Source organism: Notolepis coatsorum (genome assembly GCF_963971535.1).
Source record: "Notolepis coatsorum genome assembly, chromosome: 6".
NCBI classification, from domain to species: domain Eukaryota; kingdom Metazoa; phylum Chordata; class Actinopteri; order Aulopiformes; family Paralepididae; genus Notolepis; species Notolepis coatsorum.
In genome coordinates, this window is record NC_140170.1 from 159171158 (window position 1) to 159189272 (window position 18115).

The 18115-nt window shown below is 43.0% G+C and overlaps 2 protein-coding genes across 3 annotated transcripts in view; both read right to left on the reverse strand.

Moving 5' to 3' along the window:
* trpc4apa (transient receptor potential cation channel, subfamily C, member 4 associated protein a) overlaps positions 1-910 on the reverse strand; it is a 68762-nt gene extending 67852 nt beyond the window's left edge. For both annotated transcript variants that reach the window (XR_014619786.1, XM_084316471.1), the window contains exon 1: positions 768-910. Coding sequence is in view for 1 of the 2 variants with exons in the window: in XM_084316471.1 (XP_084172597.1) it covers positions 768-893 (126 nt within the window). In the remaining variant the exon portion in view is untranslated. The remainder of the gene's footprint in view (positions 1-767) is intronic.
* An 8969-nt stretch (positions 911-9879) lies between these two features.
* Positions 9880-15219, reverse strand: sla2a (Src like adaptor 2a; the record flags this gene model as incomplete). The annotated part of the gene is made up of 7 exons (XM_084315786.1): positions 15134-15219; positions 14373-14472; positions 13956-14042; positions 12661-12764; positions 12243-12395; positions 11491-11632; positions 9880-10015 (listed from the first exon to the last, which is right to left on the reverse strand). The coding sequence occupies exons 1-7, from the start codon at positions 15213-15215 to the stop codon at positions 9880-9882; spliced, it is 804 nt and encodes a 267-aa protein (XP_084171912.1). The 5' UTR covers positions 15216-15219.
* Positions 15220-18115: the final 2896 nt, after the last annotated feature.

Below are 18115 nucleotides of genomic sequence, written 5' to 3' on the forward strand. Positions count from 1 at the left end.
CAAAATGGGCAGGGGTGAGAGCATCGGGTGTACATAACTGCATGACTAGTCAGTGCATATCAAGGAGTTTTAACTTGGAAAAATTATTAAATGTTAGTAAATAAATTAAGCGAATAGAAAATCGTCTCGGCAACCTTAACGTGTGCCCACAGCTCTGCGTGGTGTGTCCATTTATGGCAAAGCTAGTTATTGTGGCTGGTGGTGTGTCGTTACGTAATCACCTGAGCTGTTTAGATGCCTTCTTTGGCTAACGTTAGCTGGCTGACGTGAGCTGGTTGGCTAACATTGGAGTGTCAGTGTGTCTTTGTCTCCCAAATTGAATTGCAGTCTCGTTTAGAGATAACAATGCAGGAATCCCGTTTACGCGATTGCCGTGCCTCAAACCATTAAACAACATTTCTGGTTGCTAACGCTAACGTTGCTTACAGTAACATTAAGTTAGCTTGCAATGCTAACGAGAAGCTACCAACAAAAGAGCCAGTTGCAACGCAGCTTGCTGACCACTGTTGTTGTAATGTGTAGCTGTCACTTGGTTGTCAGTTAGCTGATGTTGGCAGCCCGAATTCAATATCGTATCAACTTTAATATTTGCTTGTGCAAATAGTCCTCCGACGTTACGCGAGTCCAACAAGGGAGCGACTTCAGCGTCTATCAGTTGCCGGGACGATGTCTTCATTTTCAGGCAGGTTTCCAAACGCAAGTCCCTGGTCCGATTCGAACAACTTTCGGATCGCGTTATTGTCAAACCGCTGCACCGTGTCTCTTACCTGTGTCCCTCGACTGAAACCCTGGCCTGTGCTTTGGCTGGTTGTGATTTTTGTAATGATGTTGCCATTGCAGTTTCTTCGTTTTTCTCCTGTCCAGGGGGATTCGGACCCCAGAAGCGTCGCCATTATTTCTTCTGCCTGAAATGAACTGTTCAAGGCAGGAAGTCGAAGGCTTTGATTATTTTTTTCCCCTTCTCGGTAACTAAGCGACACCTACTGGTAGAACGTGGACAGTCTTGTTGTCATAAGATAATTATGACACGGTTGGTTTTAAACTACATTCCAATTGTGTCATTAATTTTTGCACGGAATGCTCTGATATGGGGCGCTGAATCTAAAATTATAGTTGAAAATAACAGTTCAGTTCAGTTCAGTTCAGTTCAGAGTTTTTATTTGCCACATGGAATAATACAATCATAGTTTCTTCATTAAAAAAATCATAAATAGCCATTCCATGGACAAAAGGAGCAGGAAGAAGAATAAATCTTATAATTACCTGCCCCTTATTCCTAAACTAACATGTATTTTCTTAATGGTCGGCGTATAACCTTATTTACACAAATAATCTTTTATACCATTATAAAAGAAACACAATCCACAGTTAAACAAGAAAAATTTAAATAATAATAATAATGATAAAGAATAAAAAAAAATTGCTGCTTTTAAAAAACGGTGCAACTTTTACAGGTCACCATTCTCACATTTAGGGTACATTTGATGACATTTACACTTTGTTTATTTTATTATTATTATTATTATTATTATTATTATTATTATTATTATTATTATTATTATTATTATTATTATTATTATTATTAGCATAATGTAATGGCTAAATGGTAATGTTGCTAATAAAACATTTAACCTAAATATATAATAATAATAATAATAATAATAATAATAATAATAATAATAATAATAATAATAATAATAATAATAATAATAATAATAATAATAATAATAATAATAATAATAATAATAATAATAATAATATAATTATTATTATTATTATTATTATTATTATTATTATTATTATTATTATTATTATTATTATTATTAATAATAATAATAACAATAATAATATCTTAAATGTATATAGCGCCTTTCAGGAGGGGGCAGCTAAGGGAGGGGAACAGGGAACAACATAACAACAAAATAATAATCAAAAGGAAAGAAAGAAAGAAAAACAAAAAGGGGAAATCAGGCATTTACAAATTTGGTGAAGAGGTGAGTTTTGAGTTGGGATTTGAAGGAGTGCAGGGATGTAGCACTACGGATGTTTGGAGGGAGTGAGTTCCAGAGAGTGGGTGCGGCCACAGAGAAGGCTCTGGGACCAACAGTCCGCATGTTGGTGGTGGGGATGGAGAGGAGCCCAGAGTCAGAGGACCACAGCCCCCCGGGCGGGATGTAGGGATGGAGGAGGTCAGCTAGGTACCAGGGGGCAAGGGAGTGAAGGGCTTTGTAGGTGATGAGGATCTTTTTTTGATCCACTTTTCCTCCTCTTTTTCTATTTTTCTCCCATCCCAATTTTCGTTGTGCCAATTCTCCCCTGTCTTGAACGTTGCTCGCATATGCCCCCCACTGGCCGGTTGTAGGGAGGATAGAAGCCTTGCATCACATTGTTAGGCGGTCAGGGTGGGGGGTCAGACCTCCAACACCATCACCCTGAGCATCGGGTCCCCCCAGGGCTGTGTTCTAAGCCCCCTGCTGTACTCACTCTACACACACGATTGTGTGGCCAAGTTCAGCTCCAACTCCATAGTGAAGTTCGCAGACGACACGGTGGTGGTGGGGCTGATCTCGGACAATGACGAGAAGGCCTACCGGGAGGAGGTTGAGGTACTGGAACGCTGGTGCCAGGACAACAGCCTGCTCCGGAACATTGGTAAAACCAAGGAGCTGATCGTGGATTATAGGAGAGGACAGCAGGAGACACACACACCACTGATGATTAACGGGGCTACCGTGGACAGGGTGAGCAGCTTCAAGTACCTGGGGGTCCACATCTCAGAGGATCTGACATGGTCAACACACATAGACACAGTAGTAAAGAAAGCGAAGCAGCGCCTCTACCACCTGAGACAGTTAAGGAAGTTCAGAGTATCGGGGAAGATACTCCAGTCCTTCTACTCAGGAGCTGTAGAGAGCATCTTGACCGGAAACATCACTGCCTGGTATGGAAACAGCACGGCACAGGACAAGAAGGCCCTACAGAGAGTGGTGCGCTCAGCCGAGCGTACCACGGGTATTGCGCTACCTACCCTGCAGGTTCTATACAACAAGAGGTGCAAATCCAGAGCCTGCAGAATAATGAAAGACCCCCACCACCCCAATAACAGCCTGTTCCAGCTGCTGAGGTCAGGCAGACGCCTGCGAACCCCAGCTACTAGGACGGAGAGGCTTAGGCTCAGCTTCTTCCCCCAGGCCATCAGAGCCTTGAACAATGAACATTGAGAGCCACAGAAACTGAACTATCCACACACAAGCACACACAAGCACACACACGACACGCACGCTGAGCACGCTCACACACTAGCAGCCACTTTAACACTCATGCCGCACACACGCACACTTATGGCCAAGAGGAAAGGCCACTTTAAAGTGGAAATGAAGCAGTGCGATAAATACATATTCATAGCATCACATTAGTATTTAGATAAGCCACAGAAGAAGTCACGTTATAAAAATAAGCAGTTTCTAAGAAAAAACGATTTGTTGTGTACATTTCTGAAGCATTTAGCATTATGGGCGCGGCCATTTTGTTGCTGACGTCATACCGTTGGTTGGGTGTATACACTCTGGTTAGCTGCCTATAGTGAATGGGTCAGTCAGCAAATAAAATGTTGCCTACAAAACAACGGGACCGCGGTGGTTCTGTTTGTATTGCTCCTGGCTGTTCAAACTAATTTTACCATGTGAGAGAGAGGAAAGTTGGTTAATTTCCACAAACTACCAGTGAAAAAAACAGTGTTGTTGACATGTTGGCTCGGGCTGGCTGCACTCAGGCGGCGCGACCAGCCTGTTGGACAGGGAAGGAGGATCTGCAGAGAACACTTCATTGCCTCGGATTATGTTGTTGGGGTGGGATGTTTGTCCAGAAGACCACTAATCAGCTGAAGCCGGACGCGGTTCCCTCGGTCTTCGACAGACAGACCGGCGTTAGCTCTCGGGAGCGATCGCTAGCTAGTTGGCACCAGCCGGGGACCGGCGTTAGCTCTCGCTAGCTAGTTAGCGTTAGCAACCGGAGCGTCGCGGAGCATTCAGCCTGCTGGCTACCTAGACCCACTTCAACCAGCGTCGCGGAGCATTCAGCCTGCTGGCTACACAGCTTGTCGGTGTGCTGGAGCCTGGAGCCAGCTACCGTTAGCTTGCAGAGGCTCCAGCACACCGACAAGCTGTGTAGCCAGCAGGCTGAATGCTCCGCGACGCTGGTTGAAGTGGGTCTAGGTAGCCAGCAGGCTGAATGCTCCGCGACGCTCCGGTTTCCCGAGAGCTAACGCCGGTCTGTCTGTCGAAGACCGAGGGAACCGCGTCCGGCTTCAGCTGATTAGTGGTCTTCTGGACAAACATCCCACCCCAACAACATAATCCGAGGCAATGAAGTGTTCTCTGCAGATCCTCCTTCCCTGTCCAACAGGCTGGTCGCGCCGCCTGAGTGCAGCCAGCCCGAGCCAACATGTCAACAACACTGTTTTTTTCACTGGTAGTTTGTGGAAATTAACCAACTTTTCTCTCTCTCACATGGTAAAATTAGTTTGAACAGCCAGGAGCAATACAAACAGAACCACCGCGGTCCCGTTGTTTTGTAGGCAACATTTTATTTGCTGACTGACCCATTCACTATAGGCAGCTAACCAGAGTGTATACACCCAACCAAAGGCATGACGTCAGCCATGACGTCAGCAACAAAATGGCGGCGCCCATGTTGAAAACAGGGATATTATATTATATTTTTCAGACAAATAAGATAGATTTCACATTTGATTATAGAACCCTGTCTTACACAAGGTACACAACAAACAAACTAGGATCACATTGCTCACTGCTTCATCTCCACTTTAAATTAGTATAACAACAGGAACAGTGTATTGCACTACTAAAGCTACCTAGCATGTCCTATATGCTATGTAAATACTATGTACAGATACCGAGATGTCACACCATGTTACCTGTTTATTGCACTGTTGTTTTTATTGGATTCTATTATATGTTGTACCACTGTATTTTATTGGATTCTATTATATGTTGTACCACTGTATTGCACATCGTCGCGGGCAAGACCAGCCGCATTTCATTGTATACCTGTATGCCGTGACAATTAAAACTCTTGACTTGACTTGACTTGACTTGACTTAAGCGGAGTGCGTTGCAGTGGCGATTGAATGGAACTCAGTTGACACAGATCATCTTTAGCCTCGTAGGCATTTATTTCTCAGGCAGGGAGAGATCCGGTCGTGGTGCCGCACTGCCGCTATATATATCAACAACAATCAATAACAAATAATAGACCGGAACAGGAATGCAAAGGTAACGTCAGTGACGTCACGTACTGGACATACTACATCGCCCTCTGTAGAACACAAATGAGTAAGGGCGCACATAATAATAATACATTTAACACACATGTCCCCTCCGATACATGTGGAGGCAGCCTGTCACATCTTTTCATCTGCCAGCGCGGACTCTCATTGGCGAGGTGTAACGTGTCGGAGGCTCACACTACCCCCGCCATTTCCTGTCTCTGCTGTGCAGGCGTCCCCCAACCGACCTGTAGGAGTCGCTGTCCACAACATCCAGATTACCACCCATCGACTTCCACCCGCTAACTCTGCCAATTGAGTTAGTATGACAGCCGGCCCAAGCCGGAGGCAACGCAGACAGCCGGAGTCGAACCCGGTGTCTCTTGCGTTGGTGACGAGCGCAATGTCCGCTGCGCCACCCAGCCGCAGGTGATGAGGATCTTGAAATTGATACGGGACTTGACTGGAAGCCAGTGGAGGTGGATGAGGGTGGGGTGATGTGGTGCCAGGACTTGGTGCGGGTGAGAACCCTGGCAGCAGAATTTTGCACATATTGTTTGTAACCTGTTCAGGGCATTGCTGGGTAGCCCTATGAGGACAGAGTTTGCATAGTCAAGACAAGAGGTGACGAAAGCGCAAATGAGAGTCTCTGCTACAGAGTCAGGGAGAGATGGCCGGAGTCTGGAAATGTTCCTGAGATGGAAAAAAGCTGATTTGGTTATTGTTTTTATGTGGGAATGAAAGGAGAGGGTGGAGTCCAGTATGACGCTCAGGTTGCGAACTTCTGGGGAAGGGTGGATTAGGCAGCCATCCACTTCAAGGAGGAGATCTCCAACCTTCCGGAGCAGTGACTGCTTGGCCACAACCATGAGCTCAGTCGTCTTGCTATTTAGCTTCAGGAAATTGGATGACATCCAGGCCTTGATGTCAAGGAGGCAGTTGATGAGGTGCTGTGGGGGGAGATGAGTGGAGGGTGAGATGCTGATGTAGAGCTGAGTGTCATCAGCGAAAGAGTGGAAATTGAGACCATGTTTCCGGATGATGTGACGGGGGAGCATGTAGATTGTGAAGAGGAGTGGACCAAGAACGGAACTCTGTGGCACACCATGGTTGACTGGGGCAGGGTTAGAGGTGGAGTTGCAGATGGAGATGAACTGTTTTCGGTCAGTAGGGTATGCTGATGCTGTCTTGAAGCTAGAGGGTACCCTGTCCGATTCCAGGGAGGAAATAATTATTCCCACGATGGTAGGGCACATGGCAGGTAGGCCAGCTTTGACCATGACTGTGGGTAAGGGGTCAAGGGAGCAGGAGGAGGCCTTGGCCTTGGTGACCAGCTTAGCCACCTGGAGAGCGTCAACAGGTGCAAAGGAGGAGAGGGAGCACTGAGGCGGATTAAGAACAGGTTAACAATATAGCAAAATGTTGATTGATTGATTGATTGATTGAACATTTTATTAACAGATTGCAGAATGGGTACAATACAGTACGGCTCAATACACACAATTGTTAAGGGAATGCAGACCAGAGAAAGACTTTTGTCTTGTTTACATCAGGGTCCCCCATTTTCAATTCATAATGACATTTATGACATACACAACATACAGATATAGACTACAGATATATATCATGACATTTATGACATACATACAGATATACAGTACTGTTACATTTATGACATACAAGATATACGAATATAAAGTACTGTTAAACAGAGATCCTAACCAGGGCTGGACTGGGACCAAAAATCGGCCCTGGCATTTTTGGCCCAGACCGGCCCACCATAATCGGTCGGACACCACCCACCAGTACACCATCCTTGCGGTCCCCTTAAATATGCGTACCTACTGTACTATTCCCCCAAACCACTACAAAGCTGGGTAGTAAGTGCCATGACAAGTGTACCAGTGCAAGTGGACCAGTGTACTCACTCACTCTGGGCTGAATCTTGTTTTGGGTGGTGATGTAAAAACATCTGCATCATAGCAGGCTCAGGATGGGCAAAGTAGTCTATAGCCTGTTCATCCCTGTCTCTCTCCTCCACAACCTGGCTTGACTAGACATAAGGAGAGAGAGATGATTACAATTAACTGGTACATTCAGGTCCAGAATGGTTGGAATTCCCTGACAAAGATGTGCAAAAAGCTGTACAATTTAAACAATACCATACTGGTGAATGCATGGAGCTGGGGCAGTGTTCTTTGATGCAGTATAATTTGTTGGTGTGTGTATGGAGTCCTATGTCTTACGGCTCAATGGAGGATGAGTGGGGTGGGATTTTCCAGGTGGTGGGGAAAACACATCCGGTGGTTCCGCCGGATCTACTCCATCAGATTCTAGCAGTGATACAGCCTTTGGAGAGGGTTCACTTGAGAGTCGGGGAAATGTTGTTTATTTTAAACAACAGTGTCAAATGTTCCAGAGTGGGGAGCATTTGGCACGATTAAAAGTGGTATTCAACAGGGGCCGACCCATTGTCGCTCTGGTAGTAGTGGCCCATAGCAATTTATGGGTCACAATTTTTTTTATGTACAGTTGAGTGTGTGTTACTGTAATAAGACTTACACTTAACTGTACAGGTACTACACATATATTAGTATGTGTAGTTGCATAATTTTCTATAGGTAAGGTTGGTAAGTAATAGTATCCCCTTATTATTTATGTTCATCCTCTTGGTGTTTTTTTTTTGGGCAATAATGGTAAAAAGGAGAACATCAATTTCGGTGTGGTTGTGTTATGTGTACTTTCACATGGTGGAGGGTATACTTACTGTATTTTGTGTTACATTCACATTGTGGTGTGAGTGTGGTGTCACTAATTGGTGAGGTGTAATTGACACAGTTGTTTTGTATAATTGAACACAGGTGTGGTGACGAGGCTCCACGCCCTATAAGCAGACCGGGAGCATCATCACTGTTGTCTCTCACCCTTTTGTCCATGTACTTTTGTATCCTGAACCAAGGAGGCTGGTGTAACCAGCTCTCCACCTTTTGTCACTTAGAATAGTAGTTAAATAAATATTGTTATTTTTGTGTCCACCTCGTTGCAACCAAGACCTAGGGGCAAACGATCTCAACTTGCCATGTCGTGAATGTAGGTGAGAGGTACAGGCGAGTTCCCCCCTCTGATTATGACGATGTTTGGGTCCACATACATCAATTGTTGGACTGTTAACAGTCTGTAGTGTGGTAGTGTTACGACCCCTTCCACTCTGTCTCCATTGTCCACTTGGGTGGTTGTCGTGTTGACAGGTACTGGAGGTGGGCATGGCTGGAGTGCTAATCAGCGGAACGGGAAACACCTGGGCCCGGTGTTCCCGTGCTCCCTCATAGGACGCCGTTAGTATAGTTTGATACCTTTTGATTTCTGTTTGCATTATACAACATTACACCTATACACTTTACAATGCATGCACTCACTTACACTACTGATATCACTGACTTCATACGCCACTGTTTAGTTTTGTTAGTTATTCCTTATTCATTAAATTAATCCTTTGTTAATTGATTTTGGTTGTCTGCGTCTCCCTCTTTGTCATGGCCGTACGGTCGGTTTGTGACAGTACTAGTGAAAGGTTAACCTTTTGTAGTGTGGTAGTGAAAGGGTTCTTTTTTAAATTTATTTTATTATAAAAAAATATTATACAACAACAAACACCACATTGACATCGACAATAATAATAATAATGACAAGACGATAAAAATAACAAATACAGACTTAAAACTTGAGTACAAAATACAAAGCACCAAATACAAAATATTAAATATAGAATATAGAGTAAAAATAAAAAACACTATAACCAAAGGGTTACCCTTCTGTAGTGTGGTAGTGAAAGGGTTAACCTTCTGTACTGTGGTAGTGAAAGGGTTAAAGTCAAAGTTGAGGACCACTACAGAACCGTTCACACCGTGCCCTCACTCTCCCCCCGGGGGTTTTAATTTGGAGTTAGTGAAAGGAAAATCGTTTATCACAATGTTTTTCATACTCTTTAATATCACCATCATTCAACAATTGAAGTTCAGATGATCATTTTGTACACAGAGCATTTAGCAGAGTAGTAGATAACTATGCCAGGGACTCACCAACCTATTTTTGGAAGATGACCCCATATTTGTGGCCAGAGAATTCCCACAATCCTGTTATAAACACCTGAAAATGGTGTTTTTACATAGTATACATAATACGTTATCTCTTGCATTAAATAATAATAGTTTCATTGTTCAGGAGCTGGGGGCATAAATCAAGCTCCTCATGAGCTGGTCGATGACAGCTGTGTGTAAAAGCTAGTAAGGCTAGCATGGCATTCACAGTGGAGTCAGGCAGTTATGGTCAGAAGTCTTTCCCATTTCAAAAGGACAATCTGTCATTATAGTTTGAGCAACATTTTTTTTTAGGTATTCCATTTTCAGATCTGGGGCCTCCGACAAGGGGTCGCAACCTCTAGATTGGGAAAACCTGAACAATGCATTCGTGCAGCAGCAGAAGTCTTCCTTCTTTGTCAGCTTTGTCGAAATAGGCTTGACTGCAGCCAACTGGATAGGACAGTGTTTTCCTTTTGTACAATGTCTCTGTCTTCCTTCACAGTCTCTCTCTTTTCAGCCGTCCCAGGAAAGAGCATATTCCTGTTCACTGGCCTCCGTCATGTAGAGGTAGGAGCTGATGGCCTCCTTCAGGCCGGCGCTCACCAGAGAGTTCTCAGACTCGGCTCTGTGCCTCCTGAAGATCATTGACCTGGGAGGAGAGAGGAAACGCACGCTTTATACAGGGCTGGAAGGTCTACTCTACCGATGGTCTACCCAATATGAAGGTCTACACTCAGAATATAAAGGTCTACCGAATTGGATCCATGCAAAGTTATGGATTTTTACTATACTCTCATCCACGATGTATATATAATATATATATACAAACTATATTTTTAAGTCAATCAAAAAAAGATTCCTTGCAGCAGAATTGAAAGTAAAAGAAAACAGAAAACTTTGAATGAAATGGCATCATGACAACTGTATTACAAGATAAAGACGTAAAAAATTCAAGTCATATCACAATGTAATTTGGAAAACTATACCAAGGAAAATATTGTGATATGATATATGATATCGCCCTAGTGTTATACGCACTTCATTATGACATATCAGGCGTCAAAGTGCATTTGAGAGTGTATTTGAGAGTGCTAGTATATAGGAAACCTTATATTTTATAATTACACATTTGAAAAAGCATAAAAGCTCATTTATTCATTATAAAAGAATGGGAGTTGGATAAACACAGAAATACTGCATCACAACTGAGGTAATATAGGGACATCTAGTGGCAGTGATTATTAGAGCCATAGAGGAATATCACCTGTTTTAAGAATTCACATACATTATTCCTGTGGCCCAGGCAATAGGCCTAACCCTATTATATGTCCCCCCCCCCCCCACAAAGTGTGATACATAAGCTACACAAATAATGGGCAACTAATGATGTGGGCCCAGAAAGTTTTTGTGTGAGCTCTTGAGTGTGAGGTTTAAATTCTGGTTTGGACCTGTTAGAATGTAGCATTTTACAGCTCAACAAAGGAATTGATCTATGGAGAAAACCCCAGACTTTGTTCATACTTTTAGTTTTTGTACAATACTGCTTAATTGCACAGCCCTGCTACATATTCTATTCCACTGTATTTATATTCTGATTTAGTGTATATACTCTATATATTCTACTACATCCTGCACAATTGTACAGCCCCATCCTATTATATTCTAATGTACTTTTATTTTCATTTCATTTAGTTAGTTTATATATTCCATTAAATTGTATTCTACCATAATTGTCTGTTAATGTTGCACCAAACGACCAAAACAAATTCCTTGTATGTGCAAAACTACTTGGCAATAAAGACCTTTCTGATTCTGATTCTGACTTTGCATTCAGGTGACATCATACATTTGGAGGTTTAGCCCTTTCACTACCACACTACCAAAGGGTTAACTCTTTCACTGCGACAACACATAAGGTTAACCCCTTTCATTGCCACACGACAACGGGTTAACCCTTTCACTACAGAAGGTTAACCCTTTCACTACCACAAAGGGTTAACCTTCTGTAGTGTGGCAGTGAAAAGGTTAGGAGAGAGTGAAGAGTGTTTTACAGATACTGATTGTACTGTTCTGGACAGGAAGGTGAAGTGGCGTTCCCCTGTACGGCATGTCAATATTCCTCACCTGGTGATATCCTTCCAGCTGACGGTGGGCCTCCTGGCAGCCAGAGGTACAGGCCCGCTGTCGTACCTCTCCTCTGTCGTGCTGTCGGCACCTCGGATGAAGCAAGGCTCCCTCAGCGGACTGCACAGTCCGTCTGCAGATTCTGAAAACAAACAGATGCGTATTTAATTGCATTTCTCTCTCCAAATCGCATTATGAATAATTCTGGAACGTTTTGTAGCCTGGGGTGGGGGTGTGGGGTGGGACAGTAGTGCATGAAGATTAGGATCTACTTTCCAAAATAGAATAATTCACCATCTGGGGGGGGGGGGGGGGGGGGGGTTGGCATGGAAGTAAAGCACACTGTGCGATAGCCTTACTGCTAGAGTCAGCTACTGTAAAGCTACCATTGTGGGTTACATTGGACCATCTAATCATTCACACACCTTCTTGAAGAGGACATGTCTGTTTACAAACATTGGAGTAAATATATTTTATGCAAATATTAAAATGCTGCATATTCTTTTTTTACAGCCTCAAAAGTCACGTTAATCTTGGCCCAAATCGTCCGATAATACATTTCAGAAAGAGAGTAGCAGATTTGCTTTTAATAGATGCCATTTCTACACACAGAATCGTCAAGAAATGTTTCTGTGTTTTGGGAAATGTTGATCAATGTACATTTCAGATTTTCTAGAGGGAAGCAGCGGTTGTGATGGGAGGATGGAGAAAAGGGGGGCGGGGCTTGAGATGAGGCCTTCTTCTGCACCCACCAGAGTAGTGTTCCACTAGGCGACGCAGGGAGGGGAAGGTCGTGCCGGGGGAGATGTAGAACCATCTGTTTTCGAGGCGTCTGACACGGTAGTGCTTGACGGAGTCCAGGACCGTCGAGCTGGCTCTCCTCAGGACAGACAGAGAGTAGCAGTCTGAGAGAAGAGGAGAAAACAGCACACCGCAGAGTGTTACGTTAAGTTAAAAGGTTACCTTGACATCTTCAATTTCAGTCTGTTATTTGTAGTCTGGTAGTGAAAGTGTGTTAACCCTTTGTAGTGTGGTAGTGAAAGGGTTAAGCACTAAAGTACATCACGCGAATGAGGAAGTCAATTGAAGCCACACTGTCCGACTACTATTGAAGACATGTCGTTGGTAAAATAACACAATTGTAATCCAAAGCAATAAGAAAATACTAACCTCTCAGTGATTGTGACTCTCTGACTATGAAGGCCCCCGTCTGGTTATCGGCTACCATGAGCAGCTCCTCTGCTATAAATCTGCTGATGCCTGTGAACAGCCACCTGAGAGGAGAATTAAAGGACACAGAGTAGATTAACGGGATGATCTCATTTCAATTGAATCATTTCAGTTTGTCCAAAAAGCACTCACTCCAATTTTAACAAAAAGACTGTAACAAAAGATCAAAGAGCAACAACGAGACGTGTAGGAGGACTGACACTAATGAGACTCCAGCCGCTGATGTAACGCCTGTTGTTCCAAACCCTTCACTTCACCTACTCAAGACTCCTCCCACCTCTGAGTGATGCCCCCACGTCTCCCATCAGCTGACAGCTGACAAATAATCATCGTCTGTTTTAAAGGGGAATTCCACCCAAATTCACTTTTAGCGATTCTGCATAATTTCCTACGATTTTACTGTATGAGTTTAACCCTAGTTATATGAGTATAGTGAGCGCTCTGCTCTTTTGGTGGTGAAAGACTTGGGAAGGAGCTGATTGTGTGGCCACGACCCCGCTTATATAGGAGCGGATGTGGGTGTGGCCAGGCAGAGGTGAGTAGGTGTGTACATGTGGATAAAGTTTTTTCATTGATAGTATGATGATTAAAGGGATAGTTCCAATAGAGCAGAGCGCTCGCTATACTCATATAACTAGGGTTATAGAATAACCTTCGTTATGAGCGTTCAAGATCATGGAAGATGCATTCCTATAACATCATCAAATTGCATTGACGCCTGCAGGGGCATAGACGTGGGGGGAATAGTGGAACTGATTACACGCGCGCGCGCGGGGGGGGGGGGGGGGGGGGGGGGCTCAGAGCGTCTGGATTACAAGATGTTAAAGGGTTTTACGAAAGACAGCTATTAGCGCATATATATTATGGTAATTCTCAATGTACAAGTATGCAGGAAAAGACTATCCATAAAGGTTTCTTTTAACAATCTAAGGTAATTTAAATTATGATGATGCCAGGTTGCATTTCTCAAGTTTCTACATTGTATAGATTGACTATCTACTGTAACTGTAAGTATGTGGGCTGTGAGATTTGACCATATTCACACGGCAGCCATTTAGCTATTATGTCATGCTCAGGTTGGGTTGGGAAAGGGATCCAACCTGAGCATGACATAAGAGCAAGATGGCCACCGTGTGAATATGGTCAATTGGCTCATGGTGCCTCCACACACACACACACACTAATCAAAACAAGCTCAACTCGTATTATTTGTGACACTGATAATAATGACTCACCTGTCTGTCACCGTGGCTGTGTACTCAATGGGAACGTAGCTCTCGCAGCCAGTGGTTGTGGATTTTACCAACATAAAATCACCATCACTGTTGAGAAAGAATCAAAGGTTAAAGGTGCTATAGATAACATTCAGCCACTAGATGTCGCACTAGAGCACCAGCACGTCATTTATCCAATCATCATACATGCCTGCAACATGTAAACAACAACATAAATGTTGGACCCGTCGATATATTAAAGATTATACATTTGTTAATCAATAATTATATTTGTGCACATTCACAAATATTGAAAATGAGACCATCCAAGACCTTAGGAATATGGAGAAACATACGTAGAGTCATGCATTGTTAAAATGAGATCCAATTCCTCTCCCAACAGATTAGGATAGATTGTCATCTGTGTGTGTCACCTACTCTGATATGATGGTCAGCCGCTCTCCTTTGTGCATGGTGAACTCTGACAGCCCGTAGGAGGGGTAATCACAGAGGGATACAAGCATGTTTCCTGGGTCGTCTGCAAGGAAAGAAGACACGACAACCAATTCAGTTATTTTCACTTATCCATGTCTCCGTTAGCGACTGTGGTACACAAGCTAAACCGTGATGATACAACAGTCTCAGCCAGGGTCCAGTCAGGTTTGGCAAAGGTTCTAAAGACAATGGAGACGCTCACTGTGTGGCTAAACCCTGGCTAGTGGAGACGAGGCATTTGTCGAATGTTCTCAAGCCAGAAAAATGTTGTTGGCAAAAGAAGGGTTGAAAAAAGCGGCCAGCAGGGTGAGACCATCCCACAGGTTTGATCCCTGCCAGTGTAACGGAGGTCCGTGAGTAATATCCACAGTCACGATGGACGTGTGTTGTGAAGTGACTGTGGCAGTAAGCGGTACTGCGAGTTAAACTCACTTCCCCTTAAAAGACACATAGACACGTTACCAAGAAGTGAATTCACCTCTTGGTATAGCGGTCTATGCTGTCGCCCGCGATGTGGCCGACCCGGGATCGAGACTCCCTCGGGCATCGACAAAGTGTCCTTGAGCAAGGCATCTGATACCTGCTCCAGAGGTGCCATATATATGTTTTACAGAGTAAATGCTATATGTTTCACAGAGTAACCACCTGAAAGATAATCTAGTTGAGATTCCACATTAAGGATGAGCTCTAGGGGTGGAATGTACCTGAGATGACAGGCTCTGGGGGGCTCTCTGGGGGGCTCTCCGAGGTTGTCACGTTAGACCTGCCGGTGGGACAGTTCCCCATGATGTGTCCTCTTGCTGTTCTGGAATGATTCTGTTGGCTGAGAAACAAGCAGAGAGAGAGAGAAGGGAAGTTTTAGTATATTTCGTATAGTGTATATATTTTTTCTTCCATCAACAGTTTGTTATCATGCTAACATGATTCACCCGTTTCCAAAGGCATCATAGCGGTTATCAGTATCAGTATATAGAACATGGTATTGTGCACTTTCTTTTGTAGTCAACCAACAGAAATAAGGTGATACAGGAAGGTCGCTAAACCACAACAAGAAGATTCAGAGTCAGAGATTTGGTCTCCTGTTATATTTCCATTGCTTTGTGTTCCAGGAAGTAGAGAGTGCACATACTCTCAGTGAAATGAGAACATAAAAAACATTCATATAAATACATGAAAGACCTGTAAAAGAGACTGGACTTAATATATGAAATTCAGGCCTGGATTTCTGTATTATTAGAATAATAATACAAAAAAATTGAATAAAATAAAAGATATTAATCAAATATACAAGGACATATGGTGATAACGCTACATGAGTTTGGAATGGATTCAATAGTACTTTATAAAGTTCCGATCTAGTCACACCAATGGCAAACAGGATTATAGTGATTATAACCAAATACTATATGCAGTGCAGTCAAGGCATCAACCTCTAAACCAAGTAACACATTGCCTACTCTCAATTCTGGGCCAGCGCGTAATTATGGTAATAAACGTCTATAATAAAAATGTATAATATATATTCCAGACACATGTCCTTACCCTGGTCTTAGACGAGTGCATCACCAAACACCAAACGGATAGAAAAGAGGGACTTCCTTAATAACTATCCTCTCTTATTTACGGAGTATTCATATACAGCTATGTCTTTGTTCAACAGTCAATGGACAGGCATTGTAGTCATAATTATATTAAAATATGAATTGGAACCATAAAGTTGAAATCCCCCCTGTTAATATACAGATACGTCGTCAGACCTAAGTTAACAATGGGTGCATAGATGGGCATGAATACCATCGTTTGTATCAGTCTTTTGTGTGATTGCTGATGCTGTAGTTCACCAGCTTGGCCCTGTTACGACAATTTCAATGACAAATAAAAAGAAGAGTGGTCTTTCTAAGGCCAGAAGTATCCAGTGGAGGGTTATGGGTGTGGCGTGTGTTCTAAGAGGACAGTAAGAGGCTTATTATGTTATATTTCTTCATGAAATAAATTGGGAAACCGCCTTGTAATATTTATTATCTCTGCATTTATACTGGACATTATGATTATTGAGTGTTGGAAAGCACTCTGATATTGCATTATAAGCCATCATGCATAATGCATGCATAACAGAAAATTATACTTCTAATGGTGAACACTTCACTTAATGCATACTGTATTGAGTATTACACGGTTATTTATGAGTCATAATCAATTATATATGGTAATTATGACAGATCACAATGCCCAGCATCCATTAACCAGACTAAATGTTGTGACTGTCCGGTCTGATTTGAACAATAGCATACAAGAGTGTGGTTGTGGTTATCAACACTTCATGTGCTGTGGCTGTAGGCAGAGTACGTTAATGTACATCAAGCATGTTTATATGCAACTTTATTATTATTATAATATTTTTTTTAGAAAGACCAGAGATTTATTTTGGTCCACCAACAACAACAATTAGTTCAACAATAAGCTATCAGTTCCTATACTGTAGTTATTAAAACATCATATGAGCCTGCTATAGGATCTTGTGATGGTTTGTACACTATTAAGACATAGCCATCAATTATGACCATATGACTTTCAGATGCTATGTTATTTTCTTAAAATTTTTCCTGAATTCAATCTTAGAATTAATACTCAATTTGTAATACTCATCATTACAACATTCTAACTCAATAGCATAATGGTATTACAAGGTATACTCACGTCCTTGTTGTTGGAGTCCTGTTGATGCCTGGTCTCCGCAAATAATGACCATAGACGTCCTACAGTGAGTAACTTCCTCTTGCAGCTCCTGGTGAGACGTGTCTGCCTGCCTGCCTGCCTGCCTGGGTGGGTTAGTGGGTACTATGAACACGGAATGCGTATGTGTGTTTGTTTGTGAGGTCACGTTCTCACTCGTGGCCCTGATGCCGACGATCTGTCAGAATTAATGAGTGACTCCTCCTCTTTTGTGTTGCTATGACGCCTGATATACGAATGTTTCTGCAGCTGTTTGTGAGGCGGGGGGGGGGGGGGGGGGTGACGCCGAATCTAGGCCGACACAGCGAGGCTCCCTGCGCGCGCATGGGTTTGATACGTATGTCTCTGCTTCCTGTCACTCTGTGTGTGTGTGTGTCTCTCTGCTTCCTGTGACGTTGGTTCAAGGACTGTGACACCCTCTCACCACAGTGCGGCTCACGTGTGGTGAGGTGTGTGTTATTGTTTTTTTTCTATAAAATGTGTTGTTATGGTCTCAATGCACGTGTGTGACGTACAGTAGATCCTATGCAAGGTGTGTGGGTGTGCGTGTGTACGATGGGAGGGGGTTGACGGTAATTAGTGTGTCGAGTATGTGCTTAAACCACACAGGAAATAATTTCTTCATGTTTCATAATGTTCCATGTGAATGCTGACTACTGCAAGCCTATTCATTACATTATCATTTCCATCTTGATTTTTTGCTTATTTCTGAGTAAGAGGGAATGTCTCTGAAGGTTGCCATTGCTCAATGATACACATCACTTTGCAAGGGATGCAATTTCCTTTTTTACTAACAGTAAATAAGAAAATTTGACCACATTTTCCTGGCAGCAAAGTGTTCTCGTATACAGTTGCGTTATCGGCAATCTTTTTTTTTTATCCACTTTTTCTCCCCATTTTCTATTTTTCTCCCATCCCAATTTCGTATTTCCAATTCTTCCCTCCCCTGTCTT